The sequence below is a fragment of the Sebastes fasciatus genome, chromosome 8, assembly GCF_043250625.1.
Source record: "Sebastes fasciatus isolate fSebFas1 chromosome 8, fSebFas1.pri, whole genome shotgun sequence".
In the NCBI taxonomy this organism is placed as follows: domain Eukaryota; kingdom Metazoa; phylum Chordata; class Actinopteri; order Perciformes; family Sebastidae; genus Sebastes; species Sebastes fasciatus.
The window spans coordinates 25,192,531-25,219,172 of record NC_133802.1 but is presented as its reverse complement, the minus strand read 5'-3'; the positions used below and the strand labels follow the sequence as shown (position 1 = coordinate 25,219,172).

General features: G+C 42.3%; 1 protein-coding gene across 2 annotated transcripts in view; it reads left to right on the top strand.

Moving 5' to 3' along the window:
• Positions 1–292: 292 nt before the first annotated feature.
• spen (spen family transcriptional repressor) overlaps positions 293–26,642 on the top strand; it is a 30,908-nt gene continuing 4,558 nt past the window's right edge. For both annotated transcript variants that reach the window (XM_074644632.1, XM_074644631.1), the window contains exons 1-11: positions 293–612; positions 4,126–4,446; positions 11,892–12,512; positions 15,914–16,071; positions 16,166–16,366; positions 17,289–17,440; positions 17,561–17,686; positions 17,841–17,954; positions 18,044–18,157; positions 18,250–18,350; positions 18,458–26,303. In XM_074644632.1, the coding sequence (XP_074500733.1) occupies positions 530–612; positions 4,126–4,446; positions 11,892–12,512; positions 15,914–16,071; positions 16,166–16,366; positions 17,289–17,440; positions 17,561–17,686; positions 17,841–17,954; positions 18,044–18,157; positions 18,250–18,350; positions 18,458–26,303 (9,837 nt within the window). In that variant the 5' untranslated portion in view covers positions 293–529. The remainder of the gene's footprint in view (positions 613–4,125; positions 4,447–11,891; positions 12,513–15,913; positions 16,072–16,165; positions 16,367–17,288; positions 17,441–17,560; positions 17,687–17,840; positions 17,955–18,043; positions 18,158–18,249; positions 18,351–18,457; positions 26,304–26,642) is intronic.

Below are 26,642 nucleotides of genomic sequence, written 5' to 3'. Positions count from 1 at the left end.
GCTGGGATCCTCCTGTGAGTCAAAAAGCTTCTCAGATGTCAAAAGCACCTTCTTCCATTCAACCAGGGGTTTTTCTCGCGCATGCGCAGTGTCGGGCGACTATCTCATCGGGGAGAAAAAAAGAAGTTCACACACACAAAGCCACGCCTGCGCGGTGTTGCCTCTCATTACAAGCGAAGTTGCTGCATCCTTTTAGGAAGCTACATGCTTTTCTTTCGACACCCAAAGGTCGCATGGTGTCAGGGACGCGCCTAGTCACGGGAACAGTCCGCGAGCGCGTTCACGAGGAGGTGCAAGATCGCGCTTTAACAGTGGAGAGTATCAAACAGCGTGCGAGGATCCAACCTAATGGTATACATCGAGGGGCACAAACCGACCAGTGGAGAATATATGCGCCGAGGATATATATATTTTTTTTTTTTTTTGTGCTTGTCCGGCGTTTTATTTTTTGCAAACGTTTTCTATTTTGCACGGGAGGAAACTGACATAGCAAAGTCATCTGTATGATAGGGGAGCAGGAGCACACAGTATGGTCCGGGAAACCAGACATCTATGGGTGGGAAATTTACCCGAAAATGTGCGAGAGGAGAAAATCATTGAGCACTTCAAGCGGTGAGTAGAAATAAACGTGTAGTGTTCTGTAACGACGAGTGCATGGAGCAGCATCTCTTCTTCTTCTTCTCTGTTGTGTCACATTTTTTTTTGTGAAGTCTGGATGAAGCAGGAGGTTCCCCCCTGTAGCAAAGTGCTGTCAGCTCTCCATAAGGAACATTTCAGCTGAGATAAAAACAGAAAAACAGCCAGCACGCCTCAGTCAACCAGCCAGCTAGCTTATAGAGACACATATGGTTTTGCCATTTCAACTTGGCTTAGTGATAACTTTACTTTCCCCCCCTTTTTCATGCATGTGTGGTTGTTCATTCACACCACTTTTTAAAAAAGAAACACACCTTTCCACCTGGTTTACCATAAAGAAAACATGTCTGTAAAGCTAACATCACACACAGAGGCAGTGTAAACAAACTTAACCTGGTTGAGCAGCAGCTAGCATTGTACACAAGCCATGCATGCATTGACACAGGCTGCATCTTTGGCACACAGTGTTTTCAGGGACTCCCTGTGTCAGGTTTCAACCAAAACCTGTGCGTAAAAGTCTACTTAATAATCTCATCAGAGTGTAGCTTGTTGCAAGAACCGGATATTTTTGTTCATCTAAATGTTGCACAAGTGAGTGGAAGCTTTTAAAGGGCGACGCTGCAACATTGTTGCTCTCTGACTGATCTGCAACGTTCTAACGTTCTATTAGTTCACTCTGTGTGCGCAGATGAACACAGAGATCTTTGCTACATTATTACCGCGTTGCTTCCACACAGCTGCTGCTGCTGGCACACACACACACACACACACACACACACACACACACACACACACACACACACACACACACACACACCTGCAGCCAGATCTGATTTAAAGGATATATTTGAGCTCCACTTTTTGTTTTTTAGGGCTGCAGATCAAACCTCATGCACCATTTATGGGCTTTGTTGTCATTCCCTGAGGGGAGGGAAAAAAAATGTAAATACGTTTTTGTGTGTGTGTGTGTGTGTGTGGCTATCACGGTTGTGTGCGCGCTCTCACCTCTCTCTTCTTGGCTGTCAAGGAACTAGCAGCCCGCCTCTCCGGCCATATGTGCTGGAGACCAGACTGCTGCTGAAAAACACCAGTAATATGAGCAATCAGACCAACATAAATCAGACGTCTGGTTAGCAAAATTGCAACCGAAAAACATATAATGATGATAATAATAATAATAATAATAATAATAATAATAATAATAATAATTATTTGCACTCTTATTATTTTCGGTAGAGGGAACTATACAAATATGTGTCTGGTTCATGCAGCCGTGCATTATGAAAAACACCAGTATATGAGCAATCAGACCAACATAAATAAGACGTCTGTAAAGCAAAATTGCAACCGAAAAACATATAATAACAACAATTTGTACTCTCGGTAGAGAACTATGCAAATATATGTCTGATTCCTGCAGCCGCGCAGAATAATGGTGCTACCTATATGCCGTTTTTATTTCCATAAGCCCCGTGCTATGATGTGCGTAACGTTATGTTTTAGGGGGGGGGGGGATGGTGACTGACTGGCAACATAGCGGAGAGAGAGGAAACTGTGTCGTTGTGTTTTTGTAGCGTGCTGCCTCAGCTCCTCCAGCTCCTCCAGCTCCAGTAGCGGTATAACCCAGAGAGAGAGAGGTAGTCTAGTCTAGTCTAGTCTGGAGCATGCAGGTGCATGACAGCCCACAATGTGTGATAGAAGTCATTGAAGATGGGGGACGGCAGAATGAGTAAGCAGTGTGAACAGCTTTTTCTAAAATGGCGTCGGAGGCTGTTCAATGTTGGGAACTGGCATGCCAATAAATTTATGGGCACCCTACTGTCTCTGTCGGACAGCGAGAATATACACACGCACTCAGACTCACAAGCGCACAAAGATGATGATGGCAGGCGGTGTAAACCTCCAGACTGGGCTTTTGCAAATGTTGTGTAATAATAGGTGTCCCATCAGTCAATGCAAGCATCATTTAATGAGGTATTTGTTAAGGAAACAATAGGATGCATATATATATTAAAAAAAAATGTTATATCTTGAGCAGTTATATTTTTAAGTTGGGGGGAAATGATGTAAAAGATGTCACCACTTTGCTAATAGTGAAACAGAAGATGCATGCATAATGCATTTTTTTTTTAAACCCACACACAGCGAATCAGGAAATGTCACGTCTCTTCTTCTTTTTTTTTATGCTGCTCAAACCTCATCTGTGAGCCTTCCAGTTGCATTAATCTCACGAGCCGCAGCCTCCTCCTCCTTGACAACATGCTGATGTTGGAACATACATGCATTTATTAACATGCATTGTGCCCCAAGGTTTCAACTAGTCCAGTTGCTGGGTTACTGTTGCCTTGTGAGAAAGTACCACAGAGAAGACAATAAGCATAGCAAAGCCACTTTACCTCCTCCACCCTTCCACACACACACACACACACACACACACACACACACACACACACGCATGCAATCATGCACGCACGCACACATTGACATAATTGAATTCAGCAGCATGCAATTTGAAAAAAAGCTTTCATCATTTAGGAAACTGCATTGTTTTTACCAAGAATTAGAACTGAACACTTCCTCTTAGTCAATTAGTTGACTAATCGGTCGTCTCGGTGTTAGTCAACTAAGATTTCTTCAGTAGATTAGACATTTTTTGTGCTTTTTCATGCTGAATGACTTATTTCCAAGAAATGTATGAGCACATCTCGGGTAAACACGAGATCTAAAGTGGTGCTTTTGTGTGAGAAACCAACGAATCGATTAGTCGACAAAATCTTATGAGTGCTAAGAACTAGCGGTGCCTCACGTTGCCTTTGTCTTGTCCAAAAAGTTGCACTCGAACACACCGTAAAGACTACAGCCGACGGCCAGTTATCACGTACGTTCTGCGCCTGGTTGAGATGAAATACCCTCCACACCAGCAGGTAGCTGTAGTCTGAATTTGTCATTCAAAAAGGGGAAACCGGAAGACCGAGCTGTTGTTATGATACGTACATGAAACAAAGCAGCTTTGCGGACCATTTTCACACTACTCTCTCTCACCACTTAGCTTCATTCCAGACGGCCATGTCATTGTGAAAATATCTGTGTATTTGAACGATCAGATGAGATGAAAAATGAGAAGAGCCTTCTGTGTTTTTCCTCTTGACTTTACTCGTTGGCTTGCTTTCCTCACGTCCGTTTCTCTTCTCGTGCACTGATTCGCTTAAACTGAACAGCCAACCAGAGCGATTTCTCTCATCGACGGGCGCCACCGCTGATTCAACTTGCTGAATTGGCTGAAAAAACACCCACATGGGCAGACTAGAGCCGACGGTGCGAGACACACCGCAAAAAACTAGACCGACAGACGCTCACCGACGGCCCCAAACTGTCCGACGGCCGACCGTCGGCTTTCTTGATTTCTTTTGTCTAGGACCGTCTTACATGCAACATAATTTCAGTTGAAAACCGAGTGATGACCTTGTTTTTCCATTGTTTTCTCTCTAGATATGGACGTGTGGAGAGTGTCAAGGTCCTGCCCAAGCGGGGTTCAGAAGGTGGAGTCGCAGCCTTTGTGGATTTTGTGGACATTAAAAGTGCTCAGAAGGCTCACAATGCGATCAACAAGATGGGGGACAGAGACCTGCGCACTGATTACAATGAACCGGGCACGATTCCTAGTGCCGCCAGGGGGCTGGACGATAGTCTGTCCTTAGGCACTCGTGGCCGGGATGTATCAGGGTTCACGAGGGCGGCAGGGGGGACCGTGTATGGGCCCCCCACGTCGCTCCACAGCAGAGAAGGACGCTATGAACGCAGACTAGACGGGTAAGTGGACAAAGTTTCTCTGAAGGCAGGGGGAACCGTGGTTTCTGGTATACACCTTACCTCCAAGCATCTTCCCACCATCTATTCATTTACTTGGGATTCATACTTGCAGGTAGACAAAGAGATATTCCATAAGTGAGAGCATGTTTGCACACAAGTGTATCTATTACTTAAAGGAATAGTTTAATCTGTTGGGGATTATCTTTGTGATCTTAATGTGAGGTGGATGTATCATTTGCGGAAAATCCGGGGCAAAGATTGGATAAAATTTCCCAGGATTATTGGAGATTGCTTGAGAGAGAGAGAGAGAGAGAAGGGTGGGGGGGGGGGGAAGAGAAAAAGAGAGAGTGGTCCAGCGGCCATCCCTGGGATTCCCCTAATCTGGAGTTACACGCCCTGCTCGGTGGATTAATCTCACCCTTTTTCCTCATGTAACAAAACAACCAAGATCACACATTATATGTATAAGACGCCATTGTTTGGATTAGTCTAATTTGGTTTTCAATTATCGCGCACACCTCACGGAGGTGGCTGGAGTCACGTGGATAACCTACACAGGATATTTATCCCTCTCGGTTGGATTAACACTGGCCACACACCTTAAGGATATCACGCTAAAGGTATGGGTTGCTTTCTTGGTTCTTTTGTTTTTATTTTTATTTTTTGTTGTTTTATTTGGGATCATAACTAAAAATCAGGGCATTTACAATTTGAGTGCTGGGAGACCTCTACTGGTGATCCATCTCAGTAGAGACAACAAAAACAAGTGAGCAAAAAAGACTGTTTTTTTTTCCTGGTTTATTTTTGTGGAGATTATTTTTTTTACTTTTCAACGACTGAGACGACAGCGACAGATTCAACGAGGACCAACATGGACTAATGTTTGGATCGTACAATTCAAAGAAGAATGCTGGAAATTGAGACTGGAAAGTTGCTGTTTGGAGATACCCTCATGTCTTTGGATTACCGGCTCCTTTCCTTAATGTGGAACTATAATTTAACCTTGGATACAATCACATACAGAAGTTTCACAAATTAACTGCATTTCCCATTGACTCTGCTTCGGTTTGGACTGCGTGCAGGCTCTTCCGCTTGTAAAGGAGACAGACATGAACATCCACGAGCTTCTAAACTGTTATGAATGTTCTCCATCCGGGGAATGAATACAGTGCTACTACAGAATGATCAAGAACCTGGATTACCATTAAGAGACGTTTATTCTTCATCTGTCGTGGCCAGATTTCCCGCTCTCTGCCAAAGGAATGTGACTACTTTACTGCCTTGCGCAGTGTGACCAACGTGGAATGTGCCGGACTTCACAAGTCGAAGATGCAAGACTTAATTTTTCCATCATTGCTGTTGGGGAGCTCTACTCACTGAAGAGGGATAACATGTATTTATTTTACTGGACTCAAGCGCAATGATGATTTTATTTTTCCCCCAACGTTTGGATGGATATACAGACTCTAATTGACATTTTCCAGCACACAAAACATCCCAACCTGGATCCGTACGAGGCCAAGTCATCATTTTAATTAAAACGGACAGTCATCCAAGTACGCGAGGTTCCCTGCCCTGAAGACGAGGATTACATTTTCTAATCGGAACAATTTTGCTTCATTTTTTTTTGCCGTCTCCACTCAACATTTTTGCCCATTTTTTTCTGCTCACAAAGTTCTATCTCCCTAGATTGTATTTGGAATAATAGGTCAAGTTACCACTCTCTCAAAAGGTTGGTATGTCCTGCCCTGTGTATTTTAGCTGTCCTCTCTAACCCCCTAGTTTGAACCCCTGTCTCTCTCCATTTTCCCCACTAACCGAAGTAGCCGGTGCATAGACTGCCGTTACTGACTGTGTGTCTATATGCCGAAACCTGTACCTTACCTTTTATTGTTTTCCTTTTCTCTTCCTCTCACCTGACCCCACCTTCAGCTCCCTCCTTATGATGAATAGAGCCATATTTCAGCCTTTATTCATGACTAGTCATAAAAGTAAAAAGATATAAATCCTTTTTAATTTCAACGCTGTCTTAATATATCACAAGGACTGGACTGTGGAAGATTCAATAGATGCAAAGAATCAAAGATTTGTCACATACAATTTGGATGAGGAAAAAACAAAGGAAACGGATATAATTTCAAAGATAAAAAAAAATTAGAAATGCAGTGTGTATATTTCCTAATATCTCGGAATGGTGAGACGGAATGAAATAACTCTTAAACTCTTGTCAAGGTCAATTTAGGATTTTTATGTCAGTATCTTTTATTGTGAAAATGATCAGTTCGATTAATAATTGACAGGAAATTAATAAAGATTTTTTAATGAATTATTCAAGTCTTTTATCAAGCAAAAATACCAAACATTTGCTGGAATGTTTTCCATCTTTATTTTATTTTATTTGTTATTTATCCATTATTTAACCAGTAAGGTCGCATTGAGATACAGTATCTCTTCTGCCAGGGAGTCCTGGCCAACAGGGGCAGCAAGTAAAAAAATTGCACAATGAAAAACATACCAAAACAATAAATTGTCTCTGTTATATATCATTTTATATATTATATATCTTGAGGTTTGGACTGTTAGTCGGACAAAACTAAATTTTTAAAAGTCACCTTAGGCTCTGGGAAAAATGGCGACAAAAGCATTTTATAGACTAAATAATTGATCGATTAATTAAAAATAATAATCAGCGTATTCATCAATAATGAATTAGTTCCAGCCCCGGGACCTTTTGTTCCTGCCTGGCAGCTGCAGTTTTAAGGTGTCCTCAGCTTCATTTTTATGAGGCAAGAGTAGAATATGAATACTATATAAACTGTCACAGGGTGCAGATTCAACATTTTATTCTTAATCTGTTGAGAAAATATAACGCATCTAAGATTTTTGTAGCATTTAACTCTTAGGTAGAGAGTTGACCATAGTCATTGTCAGAGATTACATCCATCAACGTCTCCATGTTGGGATGGCTGATAAAACAATAATTGCAGTGAGATGGTAGAAATTTCGTAACGGTCAGAGATTTTCTTCCCCCATTCATACTGTGGTATCTATGCCTTTTTTTAAATTTCTGATTGTATTGGCAACGTTGCAAATCAATAAGCAGGACTGATTCATGGCAGCGCTGGCTTTACAGGATTGTTGCTTCAATTTGATGGATTACCTTTGTATTTAATTCACCGGATTAACCAAAAACAAACCTTCCAATTTGGTTATTTTAATTGAGTTTGAAAATATACTATATCACAATATACGTATGTATCAATATCATAGCAAAAAGTGATAGAAGCCCAGCCCGAGCTCTGTGGTTTGTGCTGCAGCCTGCAAGGACGACAGCTGCACAGTCTAACCGTTTGGCAGAAGGATATTTAACGATAAAGTATTTCTAAATTGTTTTGGAAATTTTGCATCAAATTATACGCATGTATTGCTCCCACATGACCGAGTCTCCACATAAGAGGCCTCTTTAGCATGCTGCTGGATTGCATCCTTCTAATTATGCTGTTCACGTAATCCCAAAAACAGTTGCTGTGGTTAGCATGCACCAGAGCAGACTAATAATCAAACACTGATGGAAATTCTGCCAAAAAAAGTCTAACTGAATTATTTTTAAGCTCCATGAATAATGTAGAACCTGTTTTGTGTAAAGTGGAATTGAAGTGAAATTGAAGGCTATCTATTGAGCAGCGAGGCTGCGCCACCAAATTAGCATTTTCGAGAGCATCTAGGGGTCAAGGTAATCCATCAATTTCACAGCAGACGTCGTTACACCATAGATGTTATTCATGAATCCAGCACACAGATGATTAAATCAAATAAGCTCAAACAGAAATTTCCCCTGACCCGCTGTACTTTTATGTATAGTGCAGTAAAATACAGACATGGTGCTGGTCTCCTTAACCAATTTATCCTCCACATCCAGGAGACGATGTGCATCCCATGCACTCTTTTGTTCCTGTGCCCCGTGGCAAAAGCCTTTTGTTGGAAAGGCTTAAAAGAAGACTTCTATTTATGAGTTGTTAGTGTCTATAGGCTACGTCTATGTCAAATGCTTTACACAGATGAATATCTCCAGATTGTCCACATCACGCACAAGTTAGTATCAAATAATCGCACAGCGACTAACCCTCCAAACCCTCAAATCCAGTCAGGCATTGTCATTTGATGTAGACTTAAATTTTTGCTCGGTTAGGGAGGCTTGAAAGGGATAAAATGAATAAAAAATGGTTGGGGAAAGGGCTTATTATTTGGTACAAAGGGTTAATCTTAGGGTGTGACTGCCGTCTATCAAAGACCTCTCAAGTATGACGTGTGAATATGAGTAACGCGTTCTTTGTCAGTTGTAAAGGTCAGGTTGGGCATTTTAAGAAACTCATCCTATGGATCATTTACCAAAATGCCTTTTCAGGATGTCACAGAGCGTCAGTGATGCAGAGCAAGACGCTTGTGCCATAGATCTTCAGAGAAATGGCAGCAGCCTTCTGTTAGCACCTTGTGTAACCCACGTTAAGCTCAGACTGAGATGCAGGCAGCAGGAGCAGGGCTGCAACTCACCATTATATTCATTGTCGATTATTTTCTTGATTAATAGATTAGTTGTTTGGTTTATAAAATGTCAGAAAATTGTGAAAAATGTTGATCAGTGTTTCCCAAAGCCGAAGATGACGTCCTGACCTGTCTTGTTTTGTCCACAATTCAAAGATATTCAGTTTACTGTCATAGAGGAGTAAAGAAACCAGAAAATATTCACATTTAAGAAGCTGGAATCAGAGAATTTTTACTTTTTTTTCTTAAATAATTATTCAAACCGATTATCAAAATAGTTGGCGGTTAATTTTAATAGTTTATCGATTATAAGTTGCAGCTCTAGCTTGGACATGCACTGAAAAAAATTGAAATAAAAAATTAATAATAAATTAAAATGATATAGCACATTTTAAAATACAGCAAAATCTCCAGGTGCTTTACACAAAGGGTAAAACAATCACAATATAATGTTTAGACAATTTACACAAGAAACACGCGATTAAAAGCCTCAAAATATGATGAATTAAATTATAGACAGAATATTTCCTCGCAAGTTCAAAATAACTAAAATTACTATAAAATTATAGTAATTATAAAATCCCTTTGGGGGAAGCTAAGAGGAACAGGTGAGTTTTAAGATTAGATTCAAAAACAGGAAGTGAGTCTGAGGCCCTAATTGTTCCTCGGAGCTGATCCTTTGTGCGAGGACCCGTTTCAACTGGTATACAATTTCATCCAAAATAATTAGTAATTCAAGTGGAAACAGTACACTGCATATTATTCAAAGTTTTATCACAATAAAGGTTGAATAGCATAAAACTAAAAAATAACAAAAGGAAGCCTATCAAATTTTCAGTTATTTATAAAAATGCTAACCAACGGCCGCCGCTGCTTCTCTTTAATGAGAAACAGTTTCAGAAGTTTCTCCGTGTTGCAAATGTCTTTGATTTGTATTTAACCGTTCTTTGTTGGCGTAGACAGTTAAGCAGCATGCAACCCAGCAAGCAAACAATTAGCATAGGCAGATCTTTACAGAGATGTAATCAAAACAACTCTGTTGGTCCAAATCAATCAAAGATCTCAAAGATCTGGATGCCTCTATCAATTATAAGCAATTGGTAAATTCCATCTAGGGAATCGGTTAGATTGTCTCTTTTCTCACATTTGATTGAAAAGGAGATGGAGCGTATAGTTTTGTTGAAACTTAAGTTCTAGTTCGTTCTTATTTGAAAGTGGGGCTGCAACTAACGATTATATTCTCGATTAATCGATTAGTTGTTTGGTTTAAAATGTAAAAAAAATGGTGAAAAATGTCAGTCAGTGTTTCCCAAAGCCCAACACAACGTCCTCGAAGGAGTCAAGAAACCAGAAAATATTCACATTTAAAAAGCTGGAATCTGAGAATATAACCAATTAATCGATTATCAAAATAGTTGGCGATTAAATTGATAGGTGACAACTAATCAATTAATTGTTGCAGCTCTAGTTGAAAGTAGACATTGGCAGGACATTTTGGGGAAATGAGACAGAGATTTATGAGGGTCTTTAAAAGGTTGCCCCGACTCCAGCCGAGGAAGTTGCAGTAAGATAAGTCCATTTAAACACTAGTCCAACAAGACGCTGTACACATTGGTTGATTTTTATCAATCATATTGATATATCATATATATACAGGTATACAGAGTAAATTATACAAATATCATACTTTCACATTAGTACATCAAAGGTTTTTACCATTTTGTCAGTTTAGGTCTGTTTACCATTAAAATCCGACACCGTCTTAATATTTAAACGGGACTAAGTGTAAAACATAGCCTCTTATTTAAAGAAGCAGTATAATGAGGGTTTGCAAGTGTTGTTTTATTAAACCATATTCCGCCCTGTGTTGGAACATCACGGCTAATTTGCTGATTATAATTTGATCTGAATTCAAACACTGGTAATTGCTGTCCTGTCCCGCTCGTTACGGGGAGTTGGGTGGATATGACTGCTGTAATGACACCGCAGTCGTATTACCAAATTAAATTCTGATTGCTTTATTCAGAACCAGGATGTTCGGGGGTTTGAGCATTTCTAATGTGCATCTTCATAAAAGATGCTTTGAAGACCTTTTTCTTCAGGAGAACAAAGTGGTGTTAAATTGTGTAACATTACAAACAAAAGGCTTGTCATAAGTCACCTCCAAAAACCTTCAACAAAGCCTCCTCAGATAAATGATACAACGCCTCAGAAAGTGGCTTTTGTTACAGTTACAAGACCCGAATGACTTGACAATCTACAAAGGCACGAGTTTCTCTTGTAATTCCTTTTTATTATAAGAAGTCTCTTTATATCCTGCAATTGTACTTTGAAATAAGCTGCAGATATCTCTTCTTTTTAAACACTGAATGCATGCCTTTTGCTAAAACCACCCTTTTGCTGGTTGTCCTACGTTGATTGTATTTTCAATATAGTGTGTTGCATTTTACCGTAGGGTATACAAGTTAAGGAACTCTTTGATGCTTGATCTATTGAATGATAACACATCTGCATTCAATGAGAAAATAAGCTTTTGTTAACACCTCCAAGCTGATGCATGAAAGGCAGTTACCTAACAGCATCTCTGTTGTAGAAATAAGTGGATGATGGCAGAAGGATCTGGTACATTTCAAGTCGTAAACAGTTTAGAAAATGCTCGATTGTGTCAACCATCATCATTCGGATTCCCTTGTAGTTCAGTCTGTCGGCTGGAAATGAATTATCTCTTCAGATGCTAAAAAACTACCCTTCTCCAAACACTTTAGTGCCCCGTCTTCCCATGTGTCTAATTAAGAAAAACCCACCAGAGACACCTGATAATTTTCTTTGCCCAATGTCTGATGCTAGCAGCTTTCTTGAATGTAACTGAAATGTGATGTTGTTCTCTCTTCCTGTTTTTTTAGGACGGCTGAAAGTCGGGATCGGACGTACGATCACAGTGCCTACGGACATCACGAGCGTCCTGGTAGCAGCTTTGAACGCCAGGCACGGCACTATGAAACAGACTATTATCGTGATGCGAGAGAGAGGACTCTGAGCACAGCCGGGAGCGCGTCTGGTACCTCCAGCGGAAGTGTGACAACAGTGTCGTCGGGAGTCAGTGGAACTATCGTTAGTGCCGTTGCCGTGAACACAGGAACAGGTGTATCGGCGGGGGCCGCGACGGCAGGAAGCGGAGGATCTACATCCAGCGTGGTCGGCTTCTACCGCTCCCACAGCAGGAGCCCTTGTCGCTTTGAGACGCCAGAGCCTCGCTACGAGTCTTCTCGAGCCAGGGAACCTTTTACTTTGGCGAGTGTGGTTCACAGGGACCTTTACAGGGAGGACAGGGGTCGGCGCGGGGAGCGGTCGTACCGCCACAGTCGCAGTCGGTCTCCACACTCGACACATTCGCGAAATCCCTCTCCTCAGAGACTGGCGAGTCAGGCTACCCGTCCTGCACGCTCCAACAGTGGGTCAGGCTCTCACAGCCGCTCCTCCAGTTCAGACTCAGTCAGCAGCACCAGCAGCAGCACGAGTGGCAGGTGAGTGATGCTGTCAAGATTTCTACGCTTGTGCGTGGCTGTTGTTTACCTTTGTGCATCCCCGTCTGAAACAAGAGTGTTTTAAGAAAGAAATCTGCTCCCTGAATGTTGCTTCAAATGATTGCACTCCTTTATTTCACAGAATCGAACAGTACTTGTTCATTGAACATATTCAAAAGATAAATAATGACATAATGTTACCTGAGTCCTGGTAGGGCTGGCGATATGGCCAAAATCCTCTATCTCAGTATAGGTCACTTCTTATCTCGATAACGATATATATCACGATATAAAATGTTTTCTGGTAATTCAATAAATAAATATTCTATATGAAATAACCACATGGTAAATAGTATTTGTATATACTCCAGTGTGAATCACATACTTGACAAATAAAAATTAATTAAAGTATTTTCTCATTTAATTAAGAAATTTAGGGCAAAATGAACAGTTTCCAGTTAGTTATAGAGAAAAAATTAATAAATATTTCCAGTTATACACTGACTGATTACATGCATTTACACAAACACAGAGTAATCCGATTAAGACAATAGTTTGATTTAACGGAGTTTGAGTTAGAGAAATTTGAGTTAGTATGTGCTCGTATCAATTTAGACGCCTTAATTTTGTATCATGATACAGATTAATCAGCAATGAAAATAATCGTTATTTGCTGCCCTACACTCAAGATATTGCAAAGCAGGAAAATCATGTAAACATACATTTTGTACCACTCAGCGAAATCAACATATCATAGACCAGTGTTTCTCTCAGGACCCACTTGGCAAAAAAAATGGCAAACCATCGCAACCCAATTCACAATAGTCTATAAATTGAATTTATGCGTAAATTAACGTTCCTCACCATTTTTACCTCCATCTCCGCATCAGCTTATATTATCTTGAATAGGTAAACCAGCCATGTCAAAGATACGTTTGATAAATCAAACAGATGCATTATCAGAACAATACAACGTACATTCAGGCTCTCATGTGGCTCAAAGGTGTACTGCAGATATAAATGTTAAATAAAAGACTATGGAAGAAATCCCGTTAATATATTATTTTTGAACTGTTGTTTTGTCATGAATACTTTCACACAGAACGCAAATATTACATGGCAAAAAAGTGATACAAGCAATTTGTTTTTTGCAATGAGGTTGGTTTTTCTGAGCTTTCACACCGCGAATAAAGGCATCAACCAATCACGTTGTGCAGAACGTTGTGCGTCTACATTTATGAAACAACAACACGGATGCTCCATAGAACGAAACGCCAAAGCTCTTACTCTTTCAACCTTTTCAACAAAGGCAGCGCATACCAGATCCACTCCTGCCGTTCTTACCTTTCACAATATAAGCCCTTGACACCTAATATTCATAGGGAAGTATTTCGCATTTTCGTGTCTTTTAATCGTCACGTCCCCGGTGTGTAAAAGCCTTTACAAGGTCTATTATGTGGGTTTTCAGCAGCACTATCCTTTTCAATTCAATAGCATAACACAAATTGTAAATGTGAATATTTGAAGCAGTGTTACGTGTGCAAATTCCTACCATTTTTGTATGATCGTTGGTGAATTTTGTAAATGACAAATCAGTTGGTACAAGGTTGTTGGCTTAGTAGTTGATTACTGGTAGGAGTCAAAGCCTGGAAAATGACCTTGGCTGCATGTAACTGCCGTAATAATGCTCTTTTTGGGTTGTTAAGATTTGATCTGAATTGGTTTATTACTGCTGTTCATATTTTGGATTAAGTTAAGGACCACATGTGGCTGTGAGTTTTGTTATGCCAGTGAATCTGGCCTCAGCTCTGTTTTGAATTCCACATGCTAATTTAGTTATTTTTGTGCACTGCCGAGTTGTTGATATTTGCATCCAGGTTCTTGTAAATGTGTTGCTTTTTACTGGCTGATTTTAGGTTATAGTTGAGTATACAAGGAATGCATTGATATCAAAAGGTTGGGATAATCAAATGCAAAGTGAGGTCTGCAGTTTTGCAAACATAAGCCTGTCTGTCCATGTGGATTTACTCCGCAACATGAATCCACCTCCAGTTGTTTATTTTCTGGATAGCTGCATCACCTTTGGACACAGCCGAGTCCACAGCTCTGAACGACGTGTAGCGACACATGTGGTTTGACGAGGTAGTGCTATTGGGGGGAAATTCAAGGAGACGGCTGGTATATTTTTCTCACTGCCTACCTCTGTGTATGTGTAATGGCTCCCCCCCTCCGTGAGATCCAGTTGGAACTGGAAATTTCTGGCCAGTGCTGGCTGCCTGCCCACTCCCACAGGCCAGGCTCCGTCAGCAGCACTTCCGGGAGTGTCTGAGCACAGGAGGAGAAAGTGAGAAGGAAACAAACAGCAGAGGGCCTAGAAAGCTGAGACAGGCATGGGAATGGTTTGAGGAAAAAAAAAGGTGCATGAGGCAGCCATGAATCTGCCGCTGATGTGCAAATCCCCATTTTTATACTGATAATAACCAGATGCGTCGTATAAATTGGGGAGAAGCAGGATGTTTTTCTCCTATTCAGCTGTGGTTTTTAAACAGTAGAAAGACACATTCACAGTGCATTGCATGAGCTTTTATGCAAATGCATTACCATCTGAAATGTGCGCATATTTTTGTCTGTTTAGTACAATATGTAATGTAATCCTCCTTCCTTGCCCTGCAGATTGGACAGAGCAAACACATTTTGTAGGTCTGCAACTAATGATTATTTTCATTGTCGATTAATCTGTTGATTGTTTTTAGTTGTTTAGTCTATAAAATGTCAGAAAATGGTGAAATGTTAATTAGTTTTTCCCAAAGCCCAAGACGACATCCTCAAATGTCTTCTTTTGTCCAAAGATATTCAGTCTACTGTCATAGAGGAGTAAAGAAACCAGAAAATATTCACATTTAAGAAGCTGGAATCTTCTGACTTTTATTTCTTAAAAAAAAATACTCAAACCTATTAATCGATTATCAAAATAGTTGTCGATTAATTTAATAGTTGACAACTAATCAATTAGTCGTTGCAGCTCTAAAATTGTCACCTTTTTGTGAGTCATTGTTGACAAAAATCACATTTTGACTGCTGATCTTGGCATTGAAATACAGCTTTTAGCACATATTATCCAATCTATGAATGATTTCTCAGAGGCAGAGCATTTAGCACTTACAGTGCAGCACTGCAGAATGATAAATCTATACAGTATACATATTTTATCATAGCAGTTTAAGATTTTATTGAGGTAAAAATATCTCACTAGATTCTTAAGTATTGCTTGAGTAGGCAAAGGCAACAACCAGCTACAGTTACAGAAAAATACCACCTAAATTAAATACCACCTTCTGATCCTACATCGATAATGTGAAGCTTGCAACAACATCTAAGTCCATGTTTCTCTTTTGCTACAGTGATTCTAGCAGTAGTTCAAGTGATGACTCCCCGGCACGTTCAGTGCAGTCTGCTGCTGTTCCTGCACCCTCAGCACTTCCTTTATCCTCCTTTGACAAGGATGAACCACGTAAAAGCTTCGGCATCAAGGTCCAAAATCTTCCTGTGCGCTCTACAGGTTAGTTATATATATATTGTGCAGTATAGTTTATTATTTAATAACATGTCAATTATCAGTATTCTTAATAAAACATTTGATCGGTTTACTACAGATACGAGCCTGAAGGACGGTTTGTTCCATGAATTTAAGAAACATGGAAAGGTCACATCTGTACAAATCCATGGAGCTTCAGAGGACCGCTACGGGCTTGTCTTTTTCCGCCAGCAAGAGGACCAAGAGAAAGCACTTGGAGCATCAAAGGGGAAGCTTTTTTTCGGCATGCAAATTGAGGTCACAGCCTGGAGCGGACCCGGTAAGTTCTGATCTTTAAAGGACAACTTTGGTATTTTTCAACCTTATTTTCCCGTGTTTTTGTGTCGAGTGACAAATGGGGAGAACAATTTATGAAACTGCTCCAGTATTGAGGGGAGAGCGCTGCAGCCGCTGAACGGGCTGTAATGTAATCATTTGGGGCAACCTGGCATTGTCATTTACGTCCACTTAAAGTGTTTGTTTTTGCCACTAACAGCCTCAGATTGTTATTTTAAATGTCTGGCAACATTATGGAAAGTACCCTACAGAGAAATAATACATTCTTCTTACCTTTCACTTTCTGTTTGTTATTGTGTCATGTGACTTGTTGCCAGACAATGGTGGAAACATAAGTGAGAGTTGGAGAGAGTAGAGCCATGGGACGGTGGTGTTGTCAGAGTTTATTGTGTTGGAGAAAAGAAAACGTAGCTTAGTGTCATCTAAAAGATTTTCACTGTCATGGCTGAATATTTAGATAATTTCCACAATGTGGATTCGACGCGAGGTTTCAGAACGAGACTTCTCCGAGTGAGACACACCGTAACAAACAGACCGGATCAAGCAAAAGGTAAGAAAAAGGTTTTATTTCTCTGTAGGGTTTCCATAATGTTGTCAGACACTTTTAATAACAATCCGAGTCTGTCAGTGGCAAAGAAAAAGCACTTTTAGTGGACGTAAAATGACGGTTCCAGGTTGCTCCAAATGATTACATTATAGCTTGTTTAGCGGCTGCAGAGTACTCCCTCAATACTGGACCAATTTCAAAAAGTGTTGTCCGTCCCCATTAGTCACTTAGACACAACAACATGGGAAAATAGGGTCCAGGTTGAAAAATACAGATGTTACCCTTTAACTATATCGCAGCACAAACTTGAAACGACAAAATGCACAAGGTTCAAATGAGCACTTGCTGTATTTTTCAGAGACTGAAAGTGAGAACGAGTTTCGGCCGTTGGATGAGAGGATAGATGAGTTTCATCCAAAGGCCACACGGACATTATTCATTGGAAACCTGGAAAAGACCACCACATACCATGACCTGCTTAACATCTTTCAACGCTTTGGAGAAATAGTGGTAGGTTAAAGCTGTGAAGTGGTTGGGAATCAGGTCATATATACAATGGTTACCATGCTGATCAGTTTGAGATGACCATGTTTAATGAGAGCTCATTTCTGTTTTCATTATTCTGTAAAGGATATTGACATTAAGAAGGTGAATGGAGCCCCACAGTATGCCTTTCTACAATACTGCGACATTGCCAGTGTCTGTAAGGCCATAAAGAAGATGGATGGGGAGTACCTTGGTAACAATAGACTGAAGGTGAGAATCATCACGTAGATTTAATCTCAAATCTTGCCTTTACTACCACATTCTTGTCTTTCACAACCATAATAGTGTTATTTATGAGCATGATTTTTTGTGTTAAATTTGATAAAATATTTGCAATCTTACATTTTATCTTTCCTTTTTACAGCTGGGCTTTGGAAAGAGTATGCCTACGACGTGTGTTTGGTTGGATGGATTGGCATCAAACACAACTGAGCAGTTTCTTACTCGTCATTTCTGCCGCTATGGGCATGTTGTCAAGGTAAGTCGTGTTTATTTTTCCCCTCACAATTGCCCATTGTTTACCTTCTGGCACCTTTGGGACTCTTGTTTTCGTCTTGTTTTCCGCAGGTTGTATTTGACAGAATGAAAGGAATGGCCCTTATCCTGTATAACAACATTGAATATGCACAAGCCGCTGTCAAAGACACAAAGGGGTGGAAGATAGGGGGCAGTAAAATCAAGGTAAGTGAAACAAAGCTTTGCTCTCTAATGTTTTCTGTTCTCAATGCCTGACATGCTGTAAAAATTACAACTTACCATTTTTTTTTCTTCAGGTGGACTTTGCCAATCAGGAAAGTCAGATGGCTTTCTATCGTTCGATGCAGGCATCTGGCCAGGACATTCGAGACTTTTATGACCTTCTCACTGAAAGAAGGTTTGTGTAGTTTCCTTAAGGAATAATAAGTTTGTCTCAATACTGTCTAACATTATTGATGCCAAAGTATGATGAAATTATAGCCTGCTTTTTTTATTTCTTGGCAGGGATGATCGACGAACTCAATATGAGTTTCAAGCAGAAAGACAATATTACGAAAATGTACGAACACCAGGAACATTTACTGAAGATCCCCGTCGCAAATACCCTGCCAGAAGTCGGGAGTTCTACTCTGAATGGGACCCATATCAGGGGGGAGATTACTATGATCCACAGTACTTTGAAGACCCCCGGGAGTATCGTGAATACAGAGCGGACCCTTATGAGCAGGACATTCGCAAATACAGCTATTTGCAAAGGGAACGTGAAAGAGAGAGGGAGCGCTTTGAAACGGATCGTGGACGTGATCATGGAAGGAGGACCATTGAGCGTAGCCAAAGCCCGTCTCACATCGCCTCTCGCCGTCCTGCCAGCCCTACTGCGTCTCCCTCGCTCTCCGAGAGGATACCAAGTGATTCAGATCGCCGTATTTGTTGCCGATCTTCTGAAAGAAGTGGTAGCTGCAGTTCAATCTCCCCGCCCAGATTTGAAAAACTTGAAAAGACACGCACTGAAAGGTATAATAAAACTGACAAACTTGAGAAGGATCGGGTCTTTGAAGTTGAAAGAGGGAGTTTGGTTGAAAAGGAGAAGCGCGCTGGACGTAAAGACCGAGGGGACAAGGACAAAAGTGAGAAACAGAGACTTAAGAAGCTAAAAGTTGCATCACCTATTATCCAAGCATGTGAGACTGAACCTGAACCTGAACCTGAACCTGAACCTGAACCTGAACTTGAACGAGATGTTAGCCCCGAGTCCGTCCTTCGAAGTGAAAACAGTAAAATCCAAAAGGAAGGCTCCAGCAAACGAAGGTTAGACCTTCTGCCTTGTGTTGTGCAATTAACACGGGTTAAAGAAAAAGAAGGAAAATTGATTGGTCAATCTGTCCAAGAAAAACAAATCCCGAGGGGTGGGAGTGACAGTCCTAGATTGGCATCACCTTCAGCCGACCAGAGGAGTCCTCCATTCCGCTTAGAACTGTCAAAAAGTGATATCTCTAAGCATGGAAAGGTGCCCAGAGACAAAAATATGCACAGTTTGGTGGAGGTTATTGACAAGGATGCTAAAATCAAATCCAAGAAACATGGAAAATCTGAAATGGGATTTGACAGTGGTATTTCTGTGGACATTGACCGTTTGGCTGCAAGGAAAAGGCGTTTTGAAGACTCTGGGAAAACTGATCGACCGAAGAGAACTAGTGAGGAGGATCTTGTTAGACCTGGACTTCATAAACTATGGAACAATGCTAAGGAAACAGATTTGGATAAAAGCCTTTTGATAAAAGGGATGCATAAAAAGGAGCACCACAAGGATAAATGTGTCCGGACGGTTTCAGTTGGCAGTCCCAAAGATGGACAAGACTGTGAAAGCAACTCCATGGGCTTTTCTCTGGAGCAGCAGTCGCGGCTAGGGGAACTGCCTGAAGACTCTACAGATCAACCGGACTCTCCCTACCTTAAAATGGATTTGGAAGGATCAAAAAGTGAAAACAGCTCCAGTCTCACAAAGATGTTAGATGATGGCAGCCTAGATTTGGATGAATTAAAAGAACAGAAACAGGTTTTGTCTGAAAACGAACAAGGTAGAGGGAAGTGCAGAGACTCAGATGACGGAGATGAACACTTTGTGCACATTGACCAGAGTATTTGCAGAAAACAAATTGAACAGACTCGATGGCTCCGACCAAAGCTTGTCGATTCTGATAAAATAGTCAAGTTTGAAAACCCAGCAAATAATGAGACTCATGACTTTGAAAAGGATTATATCATGCATGATGTTCCGAAACCCATTCAGGATATGGCCAATGATGACTTCTCTTCCAGTAAACGAAAGAAATTAGAGAGTTTTGACTTTGAAATAGTCACTGCAAAAAGGGAGCGCAACTTTCCAAGTTCCCAAAAATTGAATGAAGACATTTATCGGAGTATAACATCCTCAATAGGACATGGTCACTTTTCTGCAAGTGAGGATGATGACACTGCCCAGATTTCTGTGTCAGTTATAAACAAAGAAAGAAAATCTCCAACAACAGACGAGAAATTTTCACACACCGAGTCCTTGAAAAACAGTTTGGGCCTGACAGCCACACATTTTCAGTCTTCTGACACTGAGCTCCCAAAGCTTAAGACAACCTTGCTTGGCTGTGATGAGGAGTTAATGCAACGCTGGGAAAGACGGATAAAGTCTGATTCACTCAGGATGGAAATGACTTTCCCTGGTGATATTGCAAAACGTGAAACCATCCACAAGCGCCTTGGCCACGATTTGGAACCTGGAGAAGTGCAGTCTGATTCAGATGATGACGGAGAAAACAAACACAAGTCCAATAGTTCCTTGTCCTATATCCTCAGGGAACGTGACGAGAGGATGACAGACATGAAGCTTTCAGGCTCACTGGAAAAGAATAAGTTTTATTCTTTTGCGCTAGATAAAACTATAACTCCTGATACTAAAGCACTCCTTGAAAGAGCCAAGACACTGTATTCCTCCAGGGAAGATAATTGGTCTTTTCTCCCCTCACGCTTTCCAACCTCCCACAGCTGTTCAGATAAGAGCAAGGTAGAGCTAGCACCTCGACCTATTCCTTCTTGGTATATGAAAAAGAAAAAGATTCGACCGGACTCTGTTGAAAAGCTGCATGATAAAAAGGAGGAACTTAAGCCACAGGACCCGGAGCGACAAGACCTGTTTGCCTCTCGCTTCCTGCACAGCTCAATCTTTGAACAGGATTCCCGGCGTTTGCAGCATCTTGAACGTAAAGACCAAGATTTAGAAACTGCAGTTGGAAGGCCGTTTGCTAAGCCAGGTGCTACTGAGGCACAGCCTGAACCTGGAGTAGGTGACGGGCCACAAGAGCCCATAGTGCTTTTCCATAGTCGGTTTTTGGAGCTTCAACAACAAAAAGACAAAGACCATCCCCCACCTGACACTGAGAATGATTCGATAGTGGTGGAGATTAAAAGAGATGAAGTGCAGAATAGTGATAATGTGCTGTCTGATAAGGAATCTGAGCCAGCACTGAAGGTTGATGACAAATCAGCCAGCCCCCCATTAACCTTGTTACCATTTATTCTTTCCCCAAAAGAAATGCCTTCACCAGAAAAGAGAGACTTTTTAACTCCGTCCCCAGATCAACCTGTGCCATTTGTCAAAGAAGAAAAGGTAGAGCCAGTTCTTGAGGTATCTCCATCTCGTTCTTTTCCCGTTGAAGACTTCAAACCAGTTGCTCCTAAGCTGACCATAACCCCACCAGTTGTCCTTTTGGGGCCAGAAAATGAAATGGAAACAAAAGTAGCGTTAATTGAACCCAAAGCAAAAATTGGAGATAGTTTGGCAGTTGAACGTAATCCTCTCGCGGAAGATAAGCCTCCCACTCCTGGTGCTTCCCTAAGTAGTTTAGAGAGAGAGACTGCAGAATTCACTTACTCTGACTATCCAAAGATGGAAGAAAAACCTGAAATTACGAAGACAGAGCCTAAGATAGAAAATCAGGAAATAAAACACTTTGAAGAGCCTCAGAAAATTGAGACAGATGGTGAGGCATGTATGCCCGAGCTAGAGGCTGAAATAAAACCATTACCAAACCGCAGACAACCCAAGAGTAAAAGGGCAAAACCATTGTCAGTATTACGTACTTCACAAGCTTCCAAAACTGTTGCCTCTGAGAAACCTGCGACACGAAAGAGTGAACGGATTGACAGAGAGAAACTCAAAAGGGCCTCATCTCCTCGGGCAGAAGTACCAAAAGCGTCGCCCGAGTCCAAAGCCACATCCAAGTCACCAAGTCATGCATCAGATTCTGAGCAAAACCTTGAGTCAAGTTTGATCCATGGCAGGACACGTCGCAGGAATGTAAGATCCGTATATGCCACGCTACATGAAGATGACCAAGCTGGCAAAGAGCTTCTTGAGTCACCACGCTCCATGCGCAAACGTGGTGCTGATAAAGAACCAATACAGCAAGATGTCCCAATTCCACCAACCATTGCAAGGCGAGGACGCCCACCTAAAAGAGGCGTCAAACGAGGTGAAGACGTATCACCAGTTAAGGGGGATCAGCAGAAAATGATGGAAGAAGACACAGAGGTCAAAGAGACCTCCACCACTGTAGAGGTTGTGAAAGCCTCTGAGGGATGGCGTTCACCTCGCACCCAGAAAGTGCAACAAACACAACCGACTTCACCTGCTCCAGTTAACAAGAAAGGAGGTAGAATAGACAAACAGTCTGGGAGCCCTACAGTGCCAGCTGAACAAGATGATCTGGCAAGTCATGATGAGTCAGAACTTAATCCTAAAGCTGATACTGAACTGTTTGTGAAGCTATCAGAAAAGGCGGACAACGCAAGCTCGCCAGTGCACAGAATGGAAAAAGACTTTGGTGGAAAGAAATCTACTGATGGGGATATTGAAAAGGTAGAAACCAGCTCCTCTGAGAGGAGACAACAACCTGAAAAGAGTGTTAAAATGAAAACGCCAAGGCTGAAAAGAAATACCAAGCAGGTCACTGAAGAGAAATCACACAGCTTAAAAAATCTTGAGATCCGTGTGAGCGTTGATGATGTGAAAGGTTTGCTTCGTACAGAGGACGATGAGTCTGAGTCATTTGAAGCTCCCACTATAACAAAAATAAAGACGGTAGTAAAAGAGAATGAGGAAACGAAGATCATAAGCTTTCCAAAAGAATCGAAAGAACTTGACGCACAGGAACAGGAAGACACCCTATCAGAGTCTGAACTTCCTGCTGATCCAGCGGCTCTCTTAGCACGGCAGATGGAACTAGAGCAGGCAGTTGAAAATATTGCCAAACTTACAGTTGAGCAGCCTCCTCGACCGTATAAGGAACCACCTTCAGAGCCACCTCCCATATTGCCTCCTGTCATAGTAGAGCCAGAAGCTGAGGTTGAGGAGGAGAAACGAGCTAATCCTGCAAGCGAAACTGAACTTGCAGCCGCTATTGATTCCATTACAGCTGAAGAATCATGTGCAGATGCCGATAGTTTTACAGCTCCTCCTACTTACACTGGTCTTGTTCGTACCCCTGAATCCTTGACATCCCCCTCCTCCAATGAGATTATGGAACCTGAAACGCATATGGTGATCAACAGTATTCTTGCTGCAGACTCGGATGATGGTCCTCTGACACCCAGCCCAAAGGGGGTAATAGCAGAGTCTAAGGCAGCTGATGACACCCCTCTACTTGAAACACCCAAGAAAACAGGCAGAGTTAGAGCCAAAACCCCGAAGAAGTCGAGAAGTCGCAAAGGTGCAGCTAATAAGAAAGGGGATACTGCTGAAGAGGTTTCACAACCAGAGCCCACCCCAGTCAAGTTACCCGAGTCAATCCCAGAAGACCCAGAAACCATCAATTCAAAAGCAGCCACTGTTACAACCGGGGCAACTGCGACAGCTTCTGTAGTCACTGCCATTGCAACTTGTAGGCGTGATGTTACAAGCGCTATAACTGTAGACACGCCTAAAGAGGCAGAGCAACCTGAAGTTGAACAGCCTGTACCCAAAGAATCTGCCTTTTATTCAGGCACAAGCAACATCTCCAGTATTAAAAAGCATCCCCAAGCAGAAGAGCCATCTACCCCTACTCTTGCCCCTGCCCGCCCACATGTATCCCAGTTCAGTGTACCCCTGCTGCGGCATGCCAAAATGCCACTTTCGCCAGACCGGCCCCCTAGAAATGAAGAGAGCAGAATCTATGTTGCTCCTTCGTGTCATGTTACAGTGGTAACTCCTTCTCCGCCAGCATCAACTGCACTTGGAACCCCTTCAACAAATCCCCCAATGCCTCCTGACACAAAGGCCTCGGATATTGACCCTAGTTCCAGTACCTTAAGAAAAATTCTAATGGAACCTAAATATGTGTCTGCGCCAAACAGCAATTCTATACCTACCACTACGGTGACATCTGCACTGTCAGAGCCTTCACGGATGTCGGAGAATGAAAATCCCTCTGATACAGTGGGTTCAAGACAGTTGCATCCTGAAGAGAGACCACCTTTACCCCCTCAGCCCATACACCACAAACCCTTTCCACTGACCGAGTCCCAACAGAACTGTGGAGAGAAGATCCAGCATACAGTTATTTCTCCTACTACCTCAGTAATAAGTCGAATTCCAATGCCTTATGATACAGAGGAAACTCCACGAATTTCCCTCAGCAACCGAAGCATTGGCCTGGCCATTCCCAAGCAAAAATTTAGATCAAACTCTAATGAGAATAATCGCTACCATGGCATGGATGTAGTAGAAGATGGGACTAGAGGGCGCTCTGTTGTTGAGACCACTCCCTATAGTACAGGCTCCAGTCCTGGCCTAAGGCTCAACACATCAGAGGGCGTTGTTGTTTTGAGTTATTCGGGTCAGAAAACCGAAGGACCTCACAGGATGAGAGCCAAAATTAGTCAAATTCCTCACGCCAGTGCTGGTGATATAGAGTTTCAGCAATCTGTGTCCAAATCTTCGATAAAGCAAGACCCACTTGTCACATCATCCCAGTCGCCTACCCCAAAAGTAGCCCCAACTCCTACAGCGTATGGGCACACAGGGGTTCTCCTGACAGGCCAGTCTTACAACTCTCATCCTGTCATTTCCAGTATGAAGCAGGAGAGCATTGGGTTTGACAAATCTGATGCCCCGTATCACACGGCATCCCAGGGTGGCGTTGTAAAGATGTACCAACAGCCAGTTAGTTCTCCTCAAGTCTTGATGTACAACCAAGCTGTGATACAGCAGCAGCATGGCAAGAGAGGACTGGGGTCTGAACCTCTCCCAAAAAAGATGGACATTGGTAAAGCTGTCCAGCAGTCTAACCTAAGCCCAGTCATGAGTCCACACCACCCATCACTATCTGGAACCCGCATGAGCCCCAGCCCGAGCATCCCAACTGATCGGTCAGCTCTACACCTAAAGCAAGAACCCCAGTCCCCAAGAACAGCTGTTCACTCCCCTTCACACTTTGTCAAAGCCGGTCCTCCATGCAGTTCTCCTAGAGGCACTTCTGTCGTTCTGGGTCATGGCATGCCACCAATGTCTACATATCATTCTAGTATGCATCACCCGCACGCAGAACAGTCCTCCGTCATAATTCAACCTCACAGTGTCACTCAGGCATTGGCTCACGAAGCCAGGATGAACACCCCACCAATGTCTGGGATAAACTACGGAAGGCGAGTTGACTCCCTGTCTTCTTCCCACCCAGGGCCTCCACAGCGCGCCAATACGCCGCAGCCTAATGTCATCAGAGATTTGGTACTGCAGTCCCATTCAAGTCCCCAAGGGTCAGTATCAGGCGGCGGCGGCGGCAGTGTAAATGAAGAAGACCCCAGACACTTTAACCAAGCCCTCAGTAGACCTTCCGTGCCCCAGCTCCAATCAGATGTAATGATGATGCACAGTGATCACCGAGGGCTTCACCCAAGCCTACGCATGGACCAGTACAGAGACATGCACCAGCGCATCCTCATGCACCAGCAACTGGGAGAGCAGCCCGCCGTAGAGGCAAGACAGTCACGCACCTCAGAGACCGGGACATCTTCAGGCAACATCTCTGGGCCTTCAAAGATTCCTATAGTGGGGAAGAGCATTGACCTTTCTGCAAAAGAATCTCTCAAACCACTAGAAGGAAAGCTGATACATCCACCCTCCAACGAAAGTAGAATCAGGGGAGTCCATGCATCCTCTCCTGTCCTGGTGTCTCCTCACCCACATGGGGTTCAGCTGATGCACCCTGGAGGTGCGGGATCTTTTCCAGTATATCGGGAAATGCGGGGCTATCCATCCCAGTTTCCAGGACATCCTTCATCGGGACACAACCTGGCCAACCAAGGCATTGTATCTTCACAGGTGCGTTTGTTATTGACATTTTGCAAATATTTCAGCATTTTATTATGCATCATATATAATTGTAATTCATATTCATATATTAGGGATGTTACGAGAACCGATACTTCAGTACCAAGTCAATGTCAAAATTCTGAAAACGAGACAGTAGGCTACTTGTTTTTCTGCAATACTGCAGGTACCGTCAGGGCTCGAGACTAACGTCATCCCAGGGACGATAGAAAATGTGTTTGGGACAGTAAACTCACTATCGAGTTTCCAGGGGAAGCACCCCATTGTGAACAAAAAAATCTAGGACGAGAGCTAGTTAACGTTAGCTGTTAGCAGCCGGTGAGCAACACA